General features: G+C 46.1%; 1 protein-coding gene and 1 non-coding gene across 2 annotated transcripts; both read right to left on the reverse strand.

Annotated features, from left to right (window-relative positions):
* Positions 1-1,688: 1,688 nt before the first annotated feature.
* Positions 1,689-9,333, reverse strand: LOC132388738 (zinc finger protein 239-like). The gene is made up of 2 exons (XM_059961127.1): positions 9,290-9,333; positions 1,689-3,868 (listed from the first exon to the last, which is right to left on the reverse strand). Exon 2 carries the CDS (start codon positions 3,463-3,465, stop codon positions 2,530-2,532), a length of 936 nt encoding a protein of 311 aa, XP_059817110.1. The 5' UTR covers positions 3,466-3,868; positions 9,290-9,333; the 3' UTR covers positions 1,689-2,529.
* Positions 9,334-22,309: 12,976 nt separating this feature from the next.
* Positions 22,310-22,381, reverse strand: trnae-uuc (transfer RNA glutamic acid (anticodon UUC)). Its single transcript has one exon. It is a non-coding gene; the product is annotated as a tRNA-Glu (tRNA).
* Between the last annotated feature and the right edge of the window lie 241 nt (positions 22,382-22,622).

Genomic DNA, 22,622 nt, shown 5'->3' on the forward strand with positions numbered 1-22,622 from the left:
GGGTCATTAGTGGTTGCGTTAATTGTTAACTGCACTGCAGGAACAACTTTACCATCTGCCAGGTCATTCACTAACAGGAAAGTAACATCTTCCTCTGGTAAACTGCAGCATACTCCGATCTTAACAGGTCCCGAAACCAACACTTACAGTAAAGCTACCTTGTGCAACGGCACGGAAACCATGCCGCCCTCAATGCCTTTAATAAGATTTACCTCACCAGTGTTAGTCTCATCACCAAACTTTAGAACGCTGTCTGATATAAGTGACTGAGAAGCCCCAGTAACTCGAAGAATTTTCAATGGTACCGGGGTTGACCCTTCCTTTACTAATACAAACCCATCTGACATAAAATGATCGAATCCCTTCTGAACTCGGTCAGACTTCTGAGACCTTAACTGAGCCTCAAACAGAATGTTCAGGACCCTGCGGGTTTATAGGTGCTTCAGCATACTCAATACAGGCATTTGGGACTGACTCCTTTTCCTTTTTCTTCTTCAGTGCGGAACAATTAGCCATCATATGACCAACGTTCTTACAATAGTAACAGGCAAGATCAGAATATTTCTCCTTCAACTGCTTTCCTTCATCCTTACTCTTGTCCCAGCTTTAATTTCTTTTTTACCCTGGTTATCCTTGCGACTATTTTGGTAGCTCTTATTTGGGATAAACTTAAACTTATGAGTTAAAACAAACTCCTCTGCTAATCTAGCAGACTCCTGCAAAGTGGCAGCATCCTTTTCATCTAAATACGTCTTTATGTTATCAGGAATGCTCCTTTTGAATTCTTCAATTAAAAGCAACACTTTCAAGCTGTTAAAATTATCACTTCTATTTTTATATGTGAACCAGTCATTAAAACACACAAACTTCTCAAAAGCGAATTCCATATAAGTCTGGTTCACAGATTTCCTCAAATTTCTAAACATTTGCTGTATGATTCTGGGGCCAACTCGTAAGCTTTGCGTACAGCCTGTTTCACGATGTCACAATCAGCTGCTTAATCAACTGTCAAAGCAGAATACGCTGACTGAGCCTTCCCCTTAATTACACTATGTAGGAGAATAGGCTAACCTTCTTTTGGCTACTTTAAACTCTGAGCAACCATCTCAAAATGCTGAAAATATTTATCAACCTCTGCCTCGTCAAATGGAGGTACCAATTTAACTTCCCGACTGGCCTCAAACTGATCGCCAGAGTCCAACGCTAGACCCCTTTGCTGCAATCTCTCTATCTTTTCCAGCTCGAACAGCCTCTGTCTTTCTGCTTCCTCCCTCCGTTTTTCTGCTTCTCTGGCCTCAAACTGTATCTGCCTTTCCGCAGTCTCCATCTTTAATTTTTCGCACTTGTACTGGAGCTCAAGCTCACACCTCCAACTCCTCCACTTTAAACACACCCTCAGATACATAACGATCGGCTATTACCCTCTGCATCTGTGCCCTCCTCATTGTCAATTTCACCTTAGCAATACTCAACAGCTCAATTCTTCTGACATCTCCTAATGCCTCAGAGGCTGGCGCTTCCAAACAATAATCAGCATCCATTGCTGCAAAGTTTCCACACACAGATAAATCAGAAGGGATTTCCGAAATGAAATCGATAATTAATGAATATAAAAATCTGTCCATATCCCAGACGCAGGACCCAATTTTGTTATGAACCGTAACGCATTAGAAATAAATCAGCAGCAATTGGAGTCTGTTTTTTTATGTTAAAACCTTTATTAGAATATACTTATAATATAGCAACTTAAGCAAGATAAACAAAAGTTAACAGTGTTATGTGTATATATGTGAATGAATAAAACTCTCAAACTATGGAGCTCCGGGAAACAATTCTTGGAGTATTGAGATGGCAAAGTATGAAACTTCAGTTCAACCACGGAACAGGTGATGAGTGAGAGGTATTTGTAATCCAGGCTAAATGTCAAGAGAAGGCAATTATGTCGAATTCCACATGCTCCATGGTGGTAAAACGAGAGAGCAGTTGCTGGAGATTTTACCTGTCGTCATTTCAAACTCACATATGAATTATCACAAAAATGACTTGTCACAAGGGGTATTGTCTTCAAGTTAATTACCACACCACAGCCAGACAATGGTTAACACATCAGTGGTCTTCACAGTATACCCCAAATCAGATCCACTCCTATGGATCAAACAAGGTGCCAACCACACAATCGATGTACAGTGAATCGATAATTAACTCACCATTGTGGGCATAGGAAAGTTCTAAACAGTGACCCTTGGCCATTACTTACTTTGTTTCGATCCTTCCATTTTTCCTCCTTCACCTCCATCTGACTATGAGTGTCTGTGTCCTTGGTTAAAACTAAACAAGCTGCAAGTCAGACTGATTCATCTTCGTAATCTATCTCTCTCTTAAAGTGACAGTCCACAGCAAAAGAAACCCAGGGATTCATAACAACGGCCACTCCCTAGTGTGAACTGACTGTTGTGCCAGTAGTTGGGATGACTGAGTGAATCCTTTCCCACATTCTTAGCAGGTGAACGGCTTCTCCCCAGTGTGAACTCACAGATGTACCTTCAGTGTAGATGAGCAAGTGAATCCCTTCTCACAGACTGAGCAGGTGATCAGCTTCTCCTCAGTGTGAACTCGCTGATGTCTCTGTAGGTTGGATAAATGAGAGAAGCCCTTCCCACATTCTGAGCAGGTGAACGGCTTCTCCCCAGTGTGAACTCGCTGATGACTCTGCAGGTTGGATGACTGATTGAATCCCTTCCCACAGACTGAGCAGGTGAATGGCCGCTCACCAGTGTGAACTCGTTGGTGAGCCATTAGGTCAAATGACCGAGTGAATCCCTTCCCACAGACTGAGCAGGTGAGCGGCCACTCCCCAGTGTGAACTCGTTGGTGACGCTGTAGGGTGGATGAATCAGTGAATCTCATACCGGAGACTGAGCAGGTGAACGGCTCCCCACTGTGAACATGAGGATGTATCAGTAGCTTAGATGACAAAGTGAATCCCTTCCCACAGTTCGAGCAGGTGTATGGGCGCTCCACAGAGTGATCTTGTTGGTGAGCCATTAGGTCAAATGACCGAGTGAATTCCTTCCCACATTCTGAGCAGGTGAGTGGCTTCTCTCCAGTGTGAACTCGCTGGTGACGCAGTAGGTCAGATGACTGAGTGAATCTCTTCTCACAGACTGAGCAAGTGAACGGCTTCTCCCCTGTGTGAAATCGCTGATGAGTCTGCAGGGTAGAAGCATGAGTGAATCTCTTCCCACATTCTAGGCAGGTAAATGGCTTCTCCCCAGTGTGAACTCGCTCATGACTATGGAGGTTGGCAGACTGAGTGAATCCCTTCCCACAGACTGAGCAGATAAACGGCCTTTCCCCAGTATGAACTCGCTGATGTACCAGTAGGTGAGATGACCGAGTGAATCCCTTCCCACAGACTGAGCAAGTGAACAGCCTCTCTCCAGTGTGAACTCGCTGCTGAGCCATTAGGTCAGATGACCGAGTGAATCCTTCCCCACAAATTCAGCAGATCACCAGCCTCTGCCTGGTGTGAACTAACTGGTGTGTCCACAGGTGGGATGACTGACTGAATCCTTTCTCACACACAGAACAGGTGAATGTCCTTGACCAGTGTGAACCTGCTTATGAACCTTCAATTGTGATAACCGAGTGAATCCATTCGCACTGAGCAGGTGAACGGCCTTTCTCCTGTGTAAAATGATGGTCTTGCCAGTTGGTCTAATGACCGAGTGAATCCCTCCCCACAGTCTGAGCAGGAAGGATGGTCGATTGAATCCCTTACTCCACTTCTTATATATCGAGACACAGACAACGAAACTGGCATGCCATTTTTGGGCTTCCTGGAGACAAATTCCTTCTCGTTTTTAACCTGTAAAAAGATGTACAAAATCCATCAATGGGCTTTGGTCAACATTTCAGATGAGATGACATGAGTTGCCAAGGGCTGAATTGGAATCACAAAGTTACAGTGAGGTTCAACCCAAGAAAAGAGAGAAATCATCTCCTGACTGGGCAGAGTGCTGGTATCTGGAATGACCATCAATTCCCTGATGCTCTTCCTGTCTCTATAAGAATGGGGCATTTCTGCCATCTCCAATCTGTGACCTGGCTCAGTTTGACTCTCTCCATTGGTATTATTCCCTGTTCCTGCTGAGCTGCATGGTTGCCTGGCTCCACAGTAACTGAAACAGTATCACGCAAATAGTCTTTCTTGACGTGCAGCTGGGGAATCATTTCATGTATTATTAACTTAAGGTGCCACAGTTTTAATGCCATATTAAATAATTCCAGCTGAGATGTATGGTTGGTCCACACAGTTGTTATATGGACAGAGTCAATTTTTGTATTATTTCAGGTTCTTGTAGAAAATTACAACACAGAAACAGGCCCTTTGAACCATCTAGTTTGTGCTGAACTATTTAAACTGCCCACTCCCATACCTCTACCATCCAGGTACCTACACAAACCTCTTAAATGTGGAAATTGAGCTTGCATGCATGACTTGTGCTGGCTGCTCATTCCACACCCGGATGACTGTGTGATGAAGTTTCCCTTCATGTTCCCCTTAATATTTCACCGTTCACCCTTAACCCATGGCCTCTAGTTGTAGTCCCAACCAATCTCAGTGGAGAAAGCCAGCTTGCATTTCCACTATCTATGCCCCTCTATCACAATCAAATCTCCCCTCAATCTGCTACATTCCAAGGAATAAAGTCCGGACCTGTTCAATCTTTCCTTATAACCCAAGTCCTCCAGACCTGGCAACATCCTTGCGAATTTTCTCTGAACTCTCTGAACCTCTTTACATCTTTCCTGTAGGTTGGTGACCAAAACTGCACAGAATTCTCCAAATTAGGCCTCACCAATGTCTTCTACAAGTCAACATAACATCCATCTATTGTTGTCAGTATTCGGTTCATGAAGGCCAATGGGCTAAAATCTTTTTTTTTTCCCATCTCTATCTAACTGTGACACAACTTTCAGTGAATTAAGGACTTGTATTCCCAGGTCCCTTTCTTCTACAACACTCCTCCATGCCCGACCAGTCACTGTGAAAGACCTCCTTTGGTAGGTCAGACCAAAGTGCAACAACTCACACTGGACTGCATTGAATTCCATTTTCCATTTTTCAAACCATTTTCCCACCTGGTCCAGATCGCACTGCAAGCCATGATAGTCTTCTTGCACTCCGCTGAACCCCCAGTCTTGTTGTCATCCACAAATTTGCTGATCCAGTTAACCACACTATCATCCAGATTACTGATAGAGATGACAAACAACAGTTGCAACACTGATCCTTATTGCACACCTCCAGTCACTGGCCACTGGTTAGAGAGGCAACCATCTCCTACCACACTCTTGCTTCTCTCAAAGCTGGTGTCTCATCCAATTTACTGTCTAATCTTGAATGCACAGTGACTGAACTTTCTTGACGAGGCTCCCATATGAGAGTTTGGCAAGTGCATGTAGATAGCATCCACTGCCTTGCCTTCATTCACTTCCTCTATAAGACTGGTTAGACATGACCTACTATGCACAAAGCCATGCCATCTATCCACGTAGATCCAAATATTTATATATTCTGTTTCTGCACAAATGTTCCAATACGTTTCCCACTACTGATTTCAATTTCCTCGTCAAGCTCACCAATGTACAGTTTCTAGTTTATTTTTACAGCCTTTCTTGAACAGCAGAACAACATTGTCTGTCTTCCAATCCTCCAGTACCTCACCTGTCACTGAGGATGATTTAAATATCTGTGCTAAGGCCCCAATAATTTCTGCACTTGTCTTCCGCAGGGTCCTAGTGAACAACTTGTCAGGCCCTGGGGATTGATCCACACTAATTTGCCTCAAGACAGCAAACCTCTCCACCTCTGTAATCTGTACAGGGTCCATGAAGTTGATGCGGCTTTGCCTCACTTCTATAGACTCTGTGTTCATCTCCTGAGTAAATACGGATGCAAAAAAAATCTCCCCAAGTCTATGCTATCCTTCATATGGATTACCATTCTGATTTTCCAGAGAATTATTTTTTTCCCTTGCAATCTTTTTGCTCTCAACATATCTGCAGAATCCCTGAGGATTCTCCTTCACCTTGTCTGCTGGGGCAACCTCATGCCTTCTTTTATTTCTTTCATGAGTGTTCACTTGAATTTCCTGTATTTCATAAGAACCCCATTTGTTCCTATCTGCCTGTACCTGGTATGAACCTCCTTTTTATTGATCTGGGTGAGGAAAGTCAAAGGGGTGTTGGAGCTGCATGCTGGGATGTGGGGTAATGCAGGTTAAACTAAAGTTGCAGGGGGAATGGGAGCCTGAATAACATAACAGGTAGTGGAGAGGTTGTGAAGACAGATGTTGTTCAGGCCTCAGACAAAGTCAGGAATGAAAAAGTTGAGCATGGTGCAGTGAATATGCTGAGCCCTGTATATTTCAATACAAGGAGCAGTGTGGGAAAGCTGGATGTGTTCAGGGATGGATCAACACCTGGAATCAACATTAGGATCTGGCAACTGTGGACTAGGACAAGCTGCTTTCTGGCAAAGGTGTGCTTGGTAAATGGGAGGCCTTCAAAACAAATTTTTAAAGTACAAACTGGGTATGTGCATGTCAGAATAAAAGGTAAAGATAGAAACTGTAGGGAAGCTTGGTTTTCAAGAGATGTTGTGACCCTGAAGCACCAAATGGAGTTGCACAACAGGAATAGACAGGCAGTTTCTTATGGAGTATGAAATGCAAGAGAACACATAAGAAATAAATCAGGATGGCTAAAAGATGGCATGAGGTTGCTGTCACAGAAAAGGTGAAGGATAATCCTCAGGGATTCTAGTGATAGATTAAGAGCAAAAGGATTGCAAGGCACAAAGTTGGTCCTCTGGAAGACCGGAATGGCAATCCACGTGTGTAACAAAGCAGATGGAGGCAATCTTAAATAATTTTTCATCTCTATTTACTCAGGAGATGGACAAAGATTCTATGGGAGTGTGGAAAAGCGGCACTAAAATCATGGACCCTGCACAGATTAAAGAAGAGAAGTTTCTTCACTGTTTAAAATAGAACGTAGAATTCTACAGCATATTCCACGCCATTTAGACTAAAATGTTGTGCCAACCATGTAACCTACTCTAGTAACTTCCCAGAATTTCTCCAGCATATCATCCTCTATTTTTCTAAGCTCCATGTACCTATCTAAGAGGCTGTTAAAAGACCCTGTTCTACCTGCCTGCTGACAGCACATTCCACACATTTCTGTGAAAAAAAAACTTACCCCTGACATCCCTTCGGTATCCATTTCCAAGCACTTTAAAACTATGCCCCCTCGTGTCAACCATTTCAACCCTGCGAAGAAACCTCTGGCCACCAACAGGCTCAATACTCCATCATTTTATGCTCCTAAAAAAGTCTCTAAATATAAACAAGGAAATTATCCACTGCACAATATACTTTCCACAATTCAGTACTTTTACACAGACAGTTGTGTAAAAATGGCCCAAAGAATATCGGGGACAAACAGGCCCAATTCACCACAACCACAAACTGTTCCTGCTGCAACCATCCGGGAAACGGTACCACAGCAAAAGGAGCAACAGTCATCTTCCACCAGGTCATCAGACTGATTAATTCATGCTGATACAATTGCATTTCGATGTTATATTGACTGTCCTATGTGCAAACTATCTACCATAAATTACACATTGCACATTCAGATGGAGATGTAACGTAAAGATTTCTACTCCTCATGTTTATGAACTATGTATCTAATAAAGTCAATTCAATTCACCCTCTCCACTATCTGTTCTGTCATTCTGGCTCCCTTTCCTCCTACAACTTATTTTAACCACATCACCCCCTCCCCTGTTCACAACCACTAGCAAGCCTTACCACTAGGATATTCATCCCCTCTTGTTCTGTTCTTATAACTAACGAATCCCCTATCAGCCCTTTGACTTTCCTCTGCCAGGTAATCCCTCCCAACAGTTTCTAAAATGATCCACCTGTTGTTGTGGGGGATGGTCACAAGAGTACTCTGCGATGCCTATTTAACCTCATTCCCCTTCCTGACTCTCACCCAGTTTCCTGTGTCCTGCACCTTGGGTGTAACTCATATCTATCACCACCTCCAACTGCTGGATGACCTGGAATTCACCCATTTCAAGTTGCAGCTCATTGAAGTGCAGTGCTACAAGCTGCAGCTGGATGCGCATCTTGAAGGTGAGTGCATCAGGGACACTGGAGGTCTCCCCTCCTTCCCTGCGATACCCCTGTAATTTGTAATAACCAGTGTGCAGATAAATCTTGTACTGTGCATTTTTTACCCAGTGACAAAATGTGCACAGTGAATTTTATATAGAGAGGTATTCATTTTCACAGCGAGCAAATCACTGTCAATAGGAACTTTGATCTCCTCTGGGTTTGATCGAGTTCATCTGCACTCTCAGACAACCTATGTAGCAGGCCTGGAACAGGAAATGGAGGATTTTCTCACCAAAGCTTTTGCACATTGTCCATATGTGGTTTGCTTGCTCAACTATGCATTAAAAAGTCAGATTTCCAAATATCACTCCACTTCTTCCCATTTGTAAATTCTCCAGCAACTCTTGCATCACCAAAATGCAAACAGGCATCACCAGTTTCTGTGTTCTACATAAATATTCCCCCTGAACCCTCCCCCAATGACTGATGGTGGTGAACTCAGTGATGGTAATGCCATTGAATATAAAGGGAAGGGCAGTAGTCTGTCTCCCTGGAGTCTGGTACATTTGTGATGTTAAAGCTACTTGTTGCCCAGGGTGTTTGATATCATTATGTACCCAGAGAGAATTGGACAAAACATGTTCTCACCGGTAGAAAAGTCCAGAGCAAGACGAGGTAGAACAAGCAACTCACACAAAATGCTGGAGGAACTCAGCAGGCCGGGCAGCATCTTTGGAAAAGAGTACTAATGCTGATATCCTCCGGGATTTTGGGTGTTGCTTGAATTTCCAGCAGCTGTAGATTTTCTCTTGCTGCGGTTGGATGCAGAACAAAGGTGATTTCCTCAACAGCTGATAGAAAGATTTTATTCTCTTTTTCCGAATTCCTAATCCTTGCATTCAGATAGCTGGAGCTCAGCTCTGTCTGTGAGATCTATCTGCTCCCATTCCCTGATTAGCCGGAAGCTCCCCGGGGCCCGTGTACGGATCGTGGGGCTCAGAGAGATGAAAAAGACCTGCCTGTGCCGAGTTTGGGGCCACAGTCTCCGGTTCGCACAGCAATTGTCACTCAATTAAAGTCGAAAAAGTCCTTACCTTTCCGCTCCTCCCGACATTTTGTATACTGCGCGCATGCGTAGTTATCGGAGACGGCAGCAATCCTAACGCATGCGCATTTGATCGGTGCTTCAAACGACAGCGAAATTTTAACCGCGGGGCTTTATGGGTAATCATGGTGCCATTAAAAATTTCTGCAAGCATCTGTTCCATGTCCGTAACTCAGATTTTTTTTCTGTGTAGAGAACTTAGCAGCTTTCTTAACGCAGAAAGCGGCTCCGATAAACGATACAATTATTATCAACATGCATTTCGTGTATCGAATGCCAAAGTACAATCCTCTTACAAATGCAGATGTGAAACAAAAGAGATTCTGCAGTTGCTGGAAACACAGACACACACACACACACACACACACACACACACACACACACACACACACAATACTGGAGGAACTCTACAGTTCAGGCGGCAACTAAGCAGAGGAGTACACAGTCTAGACATGCTGAAGGGGCTCGGCTTAAATGCTGCCGATTAATTCCTCTCCACATTTGCTGCCTGATCTGATGATTACCTACAATGTTCTGTAGAAATTAACCATTTTGTTTTTCAATTAACCAGTTTCCAAATGATTCCCATCTTTCATTCATAGCCACATCCTGCTGGTCCGGTTCCTCTTCCTCCTCCTGCTCGTAACCTCCAGACCCCATCTCTTTCCGGAGCCCCAAAGCCCTGATTGGTGCTGGTAACTCTTTGTTTTCTGACTCTGCTCCACCGAAGATTCACTCGCTAGTCTGCTGTCAGGCTTAAGAGGTGCATTGCAACAACCCGGCTGTCTGAGGCACAGTCCTTTGAAATTGGTGAAAATGACACAAAATTTGAAAAGAGCAGGGAAAAAGGAGTTAAGCCACCTTAGTCCAGAGCCCTGGGGAAGGTCAAATACTCAGCGAGCTCATCGTGTCAATTAGTCTGGGGAAAATAATAAAGGCCATTCATGCAGGTGTGTAAGATGATGAGACGCATTGATTGTGTGAAAAGTCAGAGGCTTTTTTTCACCAGGGCTGAGATGGCCAACACGTGGGGGGCATAGATAAGGTGCTTGGAAGTAGTTCAAGGGAGGTGTCAGAGATATATATTTTTATACAGATAGTGGTGGGTGTGTGGACTGTACTGCCAGCGACGGTGGTATAGACGGGTACAATCGAGACTTTTAAGAGAATCTTAGATAGGTACACGGAGCTTAGGAAAATAGAGGGTTCTGTCGTAGGGTAATTCTAGGCATTTTCTCGAGTTGGTTGCTGTGGGCCGAAGGACCTGTAATTTGCTGCAGATTTCTCTAATTCTGGGAATTCAAGGGAAATCTCTTCTCCCACGGAGTGGTGACAAGTTGCAATAGGGAGAGTGAGAGATAAATTTTAAAATACTGATATGGAACAGAAACCTGGGCAGAGAGCAGATAGACCGAGTGGCCTTACTAGTGTACATCGTGAGTTTGGCAGTGACATTAAGTACCTGCGACATTGGATTTGATACAGAATTGATGTATCTTTCACAGATCCACAATATTAAACGCCAGTGGAGCGCTGTCTTCTCCCGCATCTCTAACTCCACATTTAAGGATCGCTGGCATTCAAACGCTGGTAAACGCAACATGTACAACACACTGGAGGACCTCAGCAGCTCGGGCAGCATCCATGAGAACGTTGTGTAGAGGGGGTTTCTTATTAGTATAAGGGGGTTTCTTCTTTGGGAGGGTTTATTTTTTCTTTTTTGTTACTGCGTATGTTAATCAAATGGCTTCTTTGTTTTGTTAAAAGTAGGAATGCTTCTTTGTGGCAAGAGAGTGCTGAATGCTTGTTTGAGTTAAATTTACTGATAACGGGAATTGTATTCATTTGTTAACCAATTGGAATTAATGTTATTCTCTCTTCTGGGTCTGTAAGCTATTGTTGGCGGGCTTTTGGGGAGATCGCTGCGATGGGGTGTGTGAGAGAGAGAGGACGCGATGCTGTAAATTAGGTGAGGAACGGACCCCGAGTGGGGGTCCGAGGCCAGGATGTTCGGCAAGGAGAGAAGACGAAGGTAGATGTGCTTGGTTGATCACTCCGAGTGGTCCTGAGCTGCGAGTCGAGGAGTTCGGAGGGGATCAAATGGTGGCCAGAAGACTTTGTTAATTGAGCTCCAACGGTTGTGCACGAAGTGGTTTGGAGTTTGATAAGACTTGGCGCCTTTTCTTTATTTTCTTTTCCTTTATATATATTGTATCATTATTAATCACATAGTTCTAGTAATATCTATAAAGTGTTATAATTTAATTGCATATGGTGTGCTGTCTATTATTATTTTATTAAACCCAGTGTTTCGAGCTGCTCGTGAGGACTTGTGTAATAGCCACGGACCGGTACCGAATTCAAACGAGAGCCGGTGGCGATACTGCCTGGGGGAAGTATCTCAGGGTGAGACCCTCTTAGTGGACGTTCCGAAATACCACGAGGGAGGGGAAGACACCTCGGTTAGAGGGAGGTCGCTGCGACTGGGCCCTGAAGACGTGGGAGACTTAGGCAGCGTGAGTGTGGAGAATAGTGCGCTGAAGAGCCACACTGTCATTGACCAGAATACGGCCCTGCGGGCCGAACAGGCGATGGTCTGTCTGAGTGGTGCGAAGTGGTTTAAGGTGCTGGATCTGAGGAGCGGATGTTGCCAGATCCCAGTTAGTGAGGCCGACAAGGAGAAGACAGCCGTTATAGGTCCCCTAGAATTCTTCCGGTACGAAAAGATGCCAGAGGGCATATCCGGAGCCCTTGCAAACTTCCCGCGGGGCATGTGGAAGACCATGGGGGATGTGGAGGTGCTTGGGATTTTGGCGTATGTGGATGTTCTCCTGGTATTTGGATTTGCCTCGGGAGAATCTGAAGCGAGACTGTTGCAGGAGCGACTGAGAACTAAAGAGCTGAAGCTTTCTCTGGACACGTGCCAGGTCAGGTGAAGGTCGCAGCTCGTGAGTGACTGTCTCTACGGAATCAAGTTTGATGTGGAGATGGAGAGGCCAAATTCTCAGCAGAAACCGGAGAAAGTGATCCGGAATCAGTTGGAAGACCAAGAAAGTTATCTGCTTAAGAGTAACAGCAAACCGAGAGCCCGGAGAGGGGAGTTTGAGGCGGTGAAGCAATTGCGGACAGATCTTGGAAGAGGGAAGCGGAACTTTGAAGGGAACCTGAAGATGACCATCGACAGTCCAAATGAAGTGGAAACCCTGAAGGTCGACCTTGAAGAAGTCATCAGGAAGGATAAGCTGAAGATAAGTGCAGTGAATACAGAATTGTTGAGACTGTGGCGGGAGTTGGAGGAGCCAGAGAGGAAGCTGATGTCTCGATTGCGGGAGGCTGAAGAGTCTGGGGGAGCAGTGCAGGCCACGTGCTTCCGTTTGGAGAGGATCAAACGGCAGCTACCGATCGCAGAAGTGAGGAAGAATATGGATTCGAAGGATGATGCGCTGGATGTGTGGTACATGCTGCCTTTTGCTGACTTTCCCTCGATTGAGGAAGAGAACTTGAGCCCTTCTACCACTGAGTCAGGTGCAGTGGGGAGGGTTAGCCGTGGGCAGCAGGGGGCTCAGAGTTGCAAGGGGTTATGAGTGAGAGATTGAGAGAGGAGTTGGCAAGCGGACCCGATGTATGCCCGGTTGTGTTCGAGCCTGGAGGGATTTGCTGAAGGGGTACGGAGGTCTCGGAGGGTTAAGGAACTCCCAGATAAGTTGAGCTATGTAGCCCCTGAGGAACAGGGCGTGAGGTCTACTGTTTGGGGAGCAATGTCACTGTTTGTGCCTGGGTTAGGGTGTGTATTGGCAGGAAGGGTTGGGGAGTTATTTAGAAGTCATGAGGACATGACTTTTATTTGCTGGGGGAGAGTGCAAAGGGCGTTTCTTCGTTGTAACTCCTTCTGTTAATCAAAATGGCTTCTTTGACTTGTTAAAAGTAAGAATGCTTCTTTGTTATAAAAGAGTGCTGGAAGCTTGTTTGGGTTAAAATTTACTGATAACGAGAATTGCATTCATTTGTTAACCAATTGGGATTAATGTTATTCTCTCTTCTGGGTCTGTAAGCTAGTTTTGGCGGGCTTTTGGGGAGTCGGCCCGAGGGGATGAGGGAGAGAGGACGCGAGGCTGTAAGCTGGCTGACGGAACCGAGGCCAGGTTGTAGATGCACATCTGTACAAAAATGACAGGAAAAATATAAATGGACCGTGACCAATGGCTACAACCGCGACAGCGCAGGGATTTACCTGCAAATTAACTGTGATTGTGCAGGTAGCTCATTGCATTAGTTTCCACTCAATAGTACCGATGACAGAAACAACATACCATCTCGATTTCAGACAAAACCTCGGCTCAGCAGCAGATTCTATTGGTGCCAGATATTGTTACAATCAGAAACTATTTCTGCCCAATCAATTCTAAGTGCTGACTATAGACAGCGCAATGCGACAGATTCTGTGAACACAGGACAGGGCCTTTCTGTGAAGTTTCTGTCCATATTCCACTTCTATCGACCGCTTCAAGGTCGCAGTTTTGCAATTCCCGCCATGTGCTCTTCGGTCAGAGTAAAGAATGTTTCAGTGTCAGTAAGTGTTACCAGGGAAAGCTTGACAGCTTGATTAGGGTCGATATTTTTGTTCTGCTTTCGGCGGAGCAGGGGGTTTGGGGTGTGGCGATCGGCATGCTGTTCTAGTGCATTTAAAACGACAGTGATTAGTTTTAGTAACAGAAACCAACGAGCATACATTGACTCATCGCAGAATTCGGACTCTGCCAGTGCAGTCGCACGGTGCACGATGTACCTATTGCAAAACTATGAAAATGCTTGTCTATTGTCTCCCTTTTTCCAACCCCAGACCCTCAGTCAAACAAAGCAGGTCACTCCAGGATGGCATTAAAGCCACAGCACGGCCAATCTCACGATAACACAGTCACCCTCCTCCTTGCAACATCCTCGTTAATTCTGTCGACACTCTTTCCACTTTAACCACATTTCGCACTCTCTGAATCTCTCACACACACACACAGACACACGCACAACCCCCTTCCGGAAATAGCACAAGATAGATCGGTGATTATGAGGATCTGGGGACCGTTCTGGAGACACTGCAGCCGCCTTTCGACTCTGCTCAGTGCGCGGCTTGATTGATCGACTGTAACACCGAGGTGAACGGATATTTCACCGCGCTGATCACCTGCTTCCTGAACTTCGACTGAGTCACCGCGTAAATAAATGTGTTCGTGCAGCAGCTGAAATTCTTCAGCAAAGCTCCGACCATATGGAAGATCCATTCAGAATCACTGAAATCCATGAATCGTATTCCTTTGATCTCATAATACAGGAAATTTACAACCAGTGTCATCCACAGGAGGATGAAGCTGCCGGAGAGGGTGAAGAGTAAAACTACAGACCTCCTCCGGCTCTCCATCTCCGGGTCCCTGCTGTTCTCCCCCTTGCTCTGACCCCTCAGCCCCTTACGGACCCGACTGGCCACAACAATGTGCCTGACCGTCAGAGCGTTGACAAGCAGAATCACAGCGAAAGGGATGAACGGATTTAAAACTATGTCGAGCCAATCGTATAATACCCACCCGAGGTCAGTGAAAGTGTTGGCCCTGAGTTCACAGAATCACGGTACATTGTTGACTATCTGTCTGGGTTCCCAGAGGAAGAAGCGGGGAATGTTTTTTTCAGAAAGGACAGCATGCCGGTTGTTGTGGGAACCACAGCAGCAGTTTTCCCCGTGCAATATTTTGTTTTCATCTTCTGACAGCAGATGGCGACAAACAGATTGAAAGTGAAGGTGACGGTGAACCAAACAGAACAGTATGTGGCTGTGAGCCTCCGAACCTCGATAACACTGCAGACATGGTAAATCTTCATAAAATTCCACGGAAAGTAATGATAGAAGACATGACGTACAAGGACCTCTATGACACGGTCAGGAGATCCCCGCTGCCATGCCCACCAGGTAGCGAGTGGTGCAGGTAGAGAGGCCGCACTTTCCCCGGGACAGGATCACAATTGCCGCTAAATTCACTGCAGGGACAGAGAAGAGAACAGACACCGTGCATTATTAAACTCATTCTCCGGGAATGGCCACAGGTTCGGGTTTCAGCCAGAGGTCAGGAGACTAGATGAGGTGACCGGCTGCTCATCGAACACCAAACATGGGTCTCCCTGTCTCTGACCTGCCTTCTTCAATGTGGAGATAAGGTAATGTGACCGTAATCGTCGGGGTTAAACAGTAGCGCCATGAACAACAACGATCTGTGTTCATCCCGTTTCCCGTCACTGATTTAACCGTGACTGTCCAGACCTCTGGAAACTCAGCATCTGACGGGGCCGGGACAGTCTCCGGGGATCAGAGGGGGATCTCATTGAAGCCTTCTGAATGTTAAAAGAGCTAGGCAGAGAAGATGTGGGAAAGATGTTTCCCATGGTGGGAGAGGCTTGGACAAGTGGGCACAGCCTCAGAAAAGAGGGGCGCCCCTTTAAAACAGAGATGCGGAGGAATTGTTTTCACCAGAGGGTGATTAGTTTGTGGAATTTGTTGCCACATGGTCTTGTGGCAGCCAGTTCGACGGGTATATTTAAGACAGAGATTGATAGCTTCTTGACTGGGCATGTCATCAAGGTTACGCGGAGAAGGCCGGAAACTGGGGTTGAGGATAAGGGAAAAAACGGATCAGCCCTGACTGAACGGCGGAGCAGAATCGATGGGTCAGATGGACTAATTCTGCTCCTATATCCGATGTTCTAATAGTGCCAAAAGGGAGACAACACAGACAAAATGCTTGGGGAACTCAGCAGCTGCGGCCACATTGAAGAGACACTCAAATTATGCGACCGATGCCTTGCTTTCGGGCAAAACGGGGCACTACGTTACTTCGGGTCTCTGAGCGAAAGCCGGGCCAACATAGTAACCAGATACTGAGTGGCTCCGCTACTTCTACAGCGCAGCTCATTTCAGCATCCCACGTCAGTAGGTCCGGGACTCAGGTTCAGGAGATCGGACCCAATTATTGACATACAGTCAATAGAATGTGACTGTGACAGGATCCACAGGAAGAAGAGAAACACAGGATCAGTAACCCAGTCCGAGAACTTGAAAATGCAAACCACTCCCAGTCACACCATCCCAGAGTGGTGTCCGTCCCGAAGACTTGTACAACTCTGGAGACGGTGCCACTGAAAGTCTCCTAGTCTCTCCTTCCTGGAGAGCTGCCTGTCCCCAGCACTAGGATAACATAGAAAACGTGCCATTAGAACTTCCCAGGCACACCTTCCCGGGGGATATCCGGCTCTCAACTCTGGGATAACATGGACAAGTACCATTGAAAATTCCCAGTCACACCTTCCAGGAGGATAACCGGCTCCCAAAACTGGAACAACTCTGGAGAGGATGTCATTAAAGGACCAAGTATACACTCCGGTCAATAACTCATAAACAGTCAACACCGCAGTGTATAACATTACTAGTCTCACATTATCGGAGAGCTGCTTGTCCCCAGCATTGGTACCACTCTGAACAAAATTCCATCAAATGCAAGAGCAACGTTCAAGTCAATCCTGTGAGTTAGAGGAGAGACAGGGATTTAGTTCAGTTTGTTATTTAATCAGAATATTGAAGAGTCAGGATCGATATCACTCTCGGATATTACTGTCACGAGCATCAAGCGGGAAGCTTGTAAAATGACACCAAGCTCCCAACACTGGGACGACTCAGGACAGTCACTCCGGTCAATAACTCATAAACAGTCAACACCACAATGTATAACATTACTAGTCTCACATTCCCGGAGTGCTGCCTGTCCCCAGCATTAGGACCACTCTGAACAAAATTCCATCAAATGCAAGAACAACGTTCGAGTCGGTCCCGTAAGTTAGAGGAGAGGCAGGGGTTTCGTTCCGTTTGTCATCAAACATGAAAAATTAAAATATTGAACAGTCAGGATCGATATCACTGACGGATATTACAGCCACGAACATCAGCGAGAAGCTTGTAAAATGACCCCAAACAGCTCATACCGGTTAACAGACAGAACTGCCGGACACGAATTTCTGTGCTCACTCACCAGGAACTCCAATGACGACAACGAACACGTTCAGTATTTTGTCCACACGGAGGTAACTAACAAACAACGCAGGCATTTTCTCTGGTCAGTGATCTGTCCCCGTGAGCTACAGGCGATCTCCAGGAATGAAATCTCAAGGCTGCACATACCTGGGGTTTCAATAATATTTACCAACTCCACGGGGACAGGTTTCAACAGATTTAAAAATAAACGTTTTCAAAATCATTTACAAATTGATTACGTCAGCCAAGTGTAATCACGGTCTGCAAAATCGTGATTTACTGAGTGAATTTATTATGAAATCAATGGAAATTGTGATGTGACTAAGGGTTGTCAATTGCGAATTGCATTCCTGCAGCAAAGGGGATATTGTTTCAAACTCCATCAGACCCAACTCTCCACCTCTCCTTGTGTCAGTGCGACTCTTGTCCATCGGCTGAGCAGACAAACAGAGAGTGAAGCGGCCTCTCCACTCTGATTCTCCACCTATTGTAATCACAGCTCATCTCACGGTAACCTCATCTCTCTCTCTCCCGATAAGAGAAACCACACTCAGCTTGTTCGAGTAAAGTGTACCAGACTTTCTCCTGGGTCTTTAATATGTTTACGTTCATCACCACTGTGACAAATGTTTACTCTGATATAATAAACTTCTGCATTCTATTTGTCCTACATAGAACAGAGAAAGGTAAAGAACAGGAACAGACCCTTCGGCCCACATTCACTGTGCTAACCATGACGTAATATAAAACGGAACCGTCCTACCAACACTTGGTCAGTCCCCCTACATTCCCTGACTGTCCGTGTGTCAACCCCCACTACAGTAATCTTGGGCTTCTGAGATCTCAGTTCTCAGAAACGTTTTGACCATCTGTGTGGATTTGCTGGAACCGAAAAAAGTGACTGAACCTTCAAAGTTGTCTCATCAATTGCAAAGAGATTCCACTGTAAATCTGTTCCTTTAGAGGAACCGTTTGTCAGACACAACAAATTGAATTGTTACAGTGTAGCTTGTGGTCTTGTATTGAATCACCTATTGGTAACATTTTCACCAGGATTATAATCTCTTGACGTAGTTTAAGTTGGAGGGTCTCTGCCGAAAGTATATCTATTTATGATGATAAATGAACACTTCCATATCCACAAACCTCACCAGTATCTTAAGTGACTTACTCACAGTTAGAAATCTTGGGTAGTCTTTCAGTATCAACCCGTAATGTCCACCAAGCTCAGGAATGTAAGGGGGTGTCAGATAAGAAATTGTATTTGTCTATGTATAATTTCCACCGCTCTGTATCACACTGCATTGGCCCTTAAACTCGTAACACTGATCGCTCTTTCACCGAAGCACTATATCAACCCCTAGTCTAATCCGGCAGTCCCCTCTTTCTACACAGTGCTGCATCAGCCCCGAAACCGGTCCCACTGCCTCTCTCTGTCTCCACAGTACTGGATCAGACGATAAAATAACCGCTGTTTGCCACTGCACAAATACCACTCCCCCATTTCTCTGCAAATCACTGTAAAAGCACATAAAATAATCCCACTGCCCCATTTCTCTCCACATTACTGTATCTGCCCCTGTTTCTCTGACTAAACTGTTTGACCCTAAACTGTTCCAATTGCCAGCTCTTTCTCCACAGCACTATGTCGACCCCGAAATTAATCCCATGGCTCCCTTTTTTCTCAACAGTAATGCATCGGCCTTTAAACTGTTCTCAGTAACACATCGTTCTTCACAGCACTGTCACAGAGAGTGAGGGAGGGAGTGGGAGAGAGAGAGAGAGAGAGAAAGTGGAGTGAAGGAGGGAGAGGGCGAGAGAGAGAGGGAAGGAGGGAGGGAGAGAGAGGGAGAGAGAGAGAGGGGAAGGGGAGAGGAAAGGAGAGACAGAGGGAGAGAGAGGCGCAAGGAGTGCAGAAAGACACAGATTCTATGATTATTTGATGGGGACTCTCGCTTTGTTCCAGTGGAATGATTTGCCTCGCGTTGCCGCTCAGTGATGACTCCGATGCTCTCTCAGTATTTCCACGTCCAGCCACTTGTTTCCGTCTCTACAGGAACTTTGCCGTTCCCTCAATCCTGCGTTGAGCCATTGCCTCCGTTCACCATGACCGAGTCTGCCGTTCCTGCGCACATGTCTCCCGTCCTGCCGGTGACCACAGTGACACGACCTGCCTTTCGCCCATCACCCAGAAATCTACCTCTCTCTAAAATACACACAACCGCTGCCTGTACACCGGTTCGTTAATACAAATATCGAATCAGCCAATCACGTAGCACTACCTCAATGCATAAAAGTGTGGAAACAAGATCAAGACGTTCAGATCTTGTTGAGCCCAAACTTCATAAAAGGGAAGACAGAAACTCAAACTGACAAATGTGTGACAGAATTGCGCAGAGGAGCGTTTCTGAATGTGCAAAAGGTATGCACTTTCAATATCTGTGATTAATTTCGGAGAAATGTATACAATACACATCCTGAAATTCTTTCTTCACAAGCATCCACGAAAACAGAGGAGAGGCCCAAACAATGATGATAGTTAAAACGTCGGAGCCCTCAAAGCCCCCACCCCAGCACCCCCTCCCACACACAAGCAACAGCAAAGCAAAGAACCCCTATACCCCAACAGCAAGGGATACCACCAGCCCCCACCCCCACAGAACACTCTGGCGCGCAGCAAAGCATCAGTAAAGACACAGACTTGCAGTGAACCAAGGATTACCCGTTCACCCGGTATTCGACATAACGCAGGCTCTCTCTTTCACTAATAATGGAAAAAGAGCTGTATCCGTTTCACAGCGACATGGGAGAGAGAAAAAAAGTCTCACTGAGGTTATAAGTCCGTTGACTCGATTCTTCTCGAGATCTGCGCCCAGAGTGTCGGCACCAAAAACCCGCAGCTCTTCGTCACAACACCCGGCAGCCAACCCGATACTCACGATGCTCCGGGGCAAGGTCACGTCCCCAGAGCCGCGAAATCCCGAATCCCTGAAGGCGTGCTCGTCTTCCAGGGATATGAAATTGCGGCCGGTGGTGACCCCCTGACAGTGGCTCCCATTCCCGCATATAACCAAAGTGAGCGTGTAACTCCAGTTGAGGGTCTTGAAAGGAACCCCCAAACCCTGAAGCGCTACAGGAAGGGATATCAAAGATAGAAGTAAAGCTGTTTCATGCGTCATCTTTTGTCGGCCCCCTACCAACACATACTGCACTCTCCCCTACAACTCCTCACAGCCCCCCACTTCGCTCTCGTGACTACACCCCTCCCACACCTGAAACCACCACGGTGGGCTTCACAGCTGAACAGGTCAGAAGACAGCTGAGACGTCTCCACCAAAGCAAGGCTGCAGGCCCGGATGGTGTCAGCCCCAGGGCGCTCAAAACCTGCCCCCCCCCCCAGCTATGTGGAGTACTTCACCATGTCTTCAACCTGAGCCTGAGTCTCCAGAGGGTTCCTGTGCTGTGGAAGACGTCCTGCCTTGTTCCTGTACCGAAGCTCCAGTGGCTTCAATGACTACAGACTGGTGGCATTGACCTCCCACATCATGAAGACCCTGGAGAGACTTGTTCTAGAGCAGCTCCGTCTTATGGTTAGGTCACACTTAGACTCCCTCCACTTTGCCTATCAGCCCCGACTAGGAGTTGAGGATGCCATCGTCTACCTGCTGAACCGTGTCTACACCCACCCGGGCAAGCCGGCGAGCACTGTGAGCGTCATAGACTTTTACTTCTCCTGTGCGTTCAACACCATCCGCCCAGCTCGGCTGGGTGAGAAGCTGGCAGTGATGCAGCTGGATGTTTCCCTGGTGTCATTGATTATTGATTACCTGACTGGCAGACCACAGTACGTGGGCTTGCAACACAGTGTGTCAGACAGAGTGGTCAGCAGCACTGGGGATCCACAGGGGACTGTCCTGTCTCCCTTTCTCTTCAACATCTACACCTCAGACTTCAACTACTGCACACATCTTGCCATCTTCAGAAGTTTTCTGATGACTCTGCCATAGTGTGATGTATCAGCAAGGGAGAGGAGGCTGAGTGCAGGGCTACAGTGGGAAAATTTGTTACATGGTGTGAGCAGAATAATGTGCAGCTTAATGTGAAAAAAACCTAAGGAGCTGGTGGTGGACCTGAGAAGGGCTAAGAAAGCTAACGATTACCCCTGTTTCCATCCAAGGGGACAGCGTGGACATATATAACCATATAACAATCACAGCACGGAAACAGGCCATCTCGGCCCTCGTAGTCCGTGCCGAATGACATGGTGGAGGACGGAGGATTACAAATACCTGGGCATACGATTTGACAATAAACTGGACTGGTCAATGAACAATAAGACTGTCTACAAGAAGAGTCAGAGCCGTCTCTGTTTTCTTAGGATACTGAAGTCCTTTAACATCTGCGGGACGATGCTGAGGATGTTCTACGAGTCTGTGGTGGCCAGTGCTATGATGTTTGCTGTTGTGTGCTGGGGCAGCAGGCTGAGGGTAGCAGACACCAACAGAATCAACAAACTCATTCGTAAGGCCAGTGAAGTTGTGGTGGTGGAACTGGACTCTTTAACGGTGGTGTCTGAAAAGAGGATGCTGTCCAACTTGCACGTCATCTTGGAAAATGACTCCCATCCGCTCAATGATGTACTGGTTCGGCACAGGAGAACATTCAGCCAGAGACTCATTCCACCGAGATGTAACACTGAGCGTCACAGGAAGTCATTCCTGCCTGCGGTCAACAAACTCCTCTCTCGGACACTCTGAGCCAAAGGGCTGGTCCTGGACTAATGTCCACTTGACATAATTTACTATTATGGCTTAATTATTAATGGTTTTATATTGCTATATTTCTACACTGTTCTTGGTTGGAGCGACAGTAACGAAACTCAATTTCCCTCGGGATCAATGCAGTATGTTGTCTGATTAAATTACAGCAGGCAATATCTTAATATTCCCTAACCGGGAATCGAACCCGGGCCGCGGCGGTGAAAGCGCCGAATCCTAACCACTAGACCACCAGGGAAACTGATGATGCGTTGCACACTGCAATAGATACTAACAGATCAGAAAAAATACGAAACAAAACCGATCGATAAATAATAATCATCATCATGAATAAATGTGATAAATATGGTCATGTAACTACTGCTCAGCACTTTGCATATCTTTTGTTCACCCGGCGCTTCTGGTTAAGGGACACTCTGGACTCTGAATGAATCAGTCAGAAACACTCGCTCTGCAGTGTCTTGATAAAGATGGTGACA

Source organism: Hypanus sabinus, unplaced genomic scaffold (genome assembly GCF_030144855.1).
Source record: "Hypanus sabinus isolate sHypSab1 unplaced genomic scaffold, sHypSab1.hap1 scaffold_396, whole genome shotgun sequence".
Lineage (NCBI taxonomy): Eukaryota > Metazoa > Chordata > Chondrichthyes > Myliobatiformes > Dasyatidae > Hypanus > Hypanus sabinus.

Bases quoted from the DNA above. Each gene is read 5' to 3' on its own strand.
- LOC132388738 (XM_059961127.1), bottom strand. From the start codon at position 3,465: ATGGCTCAGCAGCGAGTTCACACTGGAGAGAGGCTGTTCACTTGCTCA.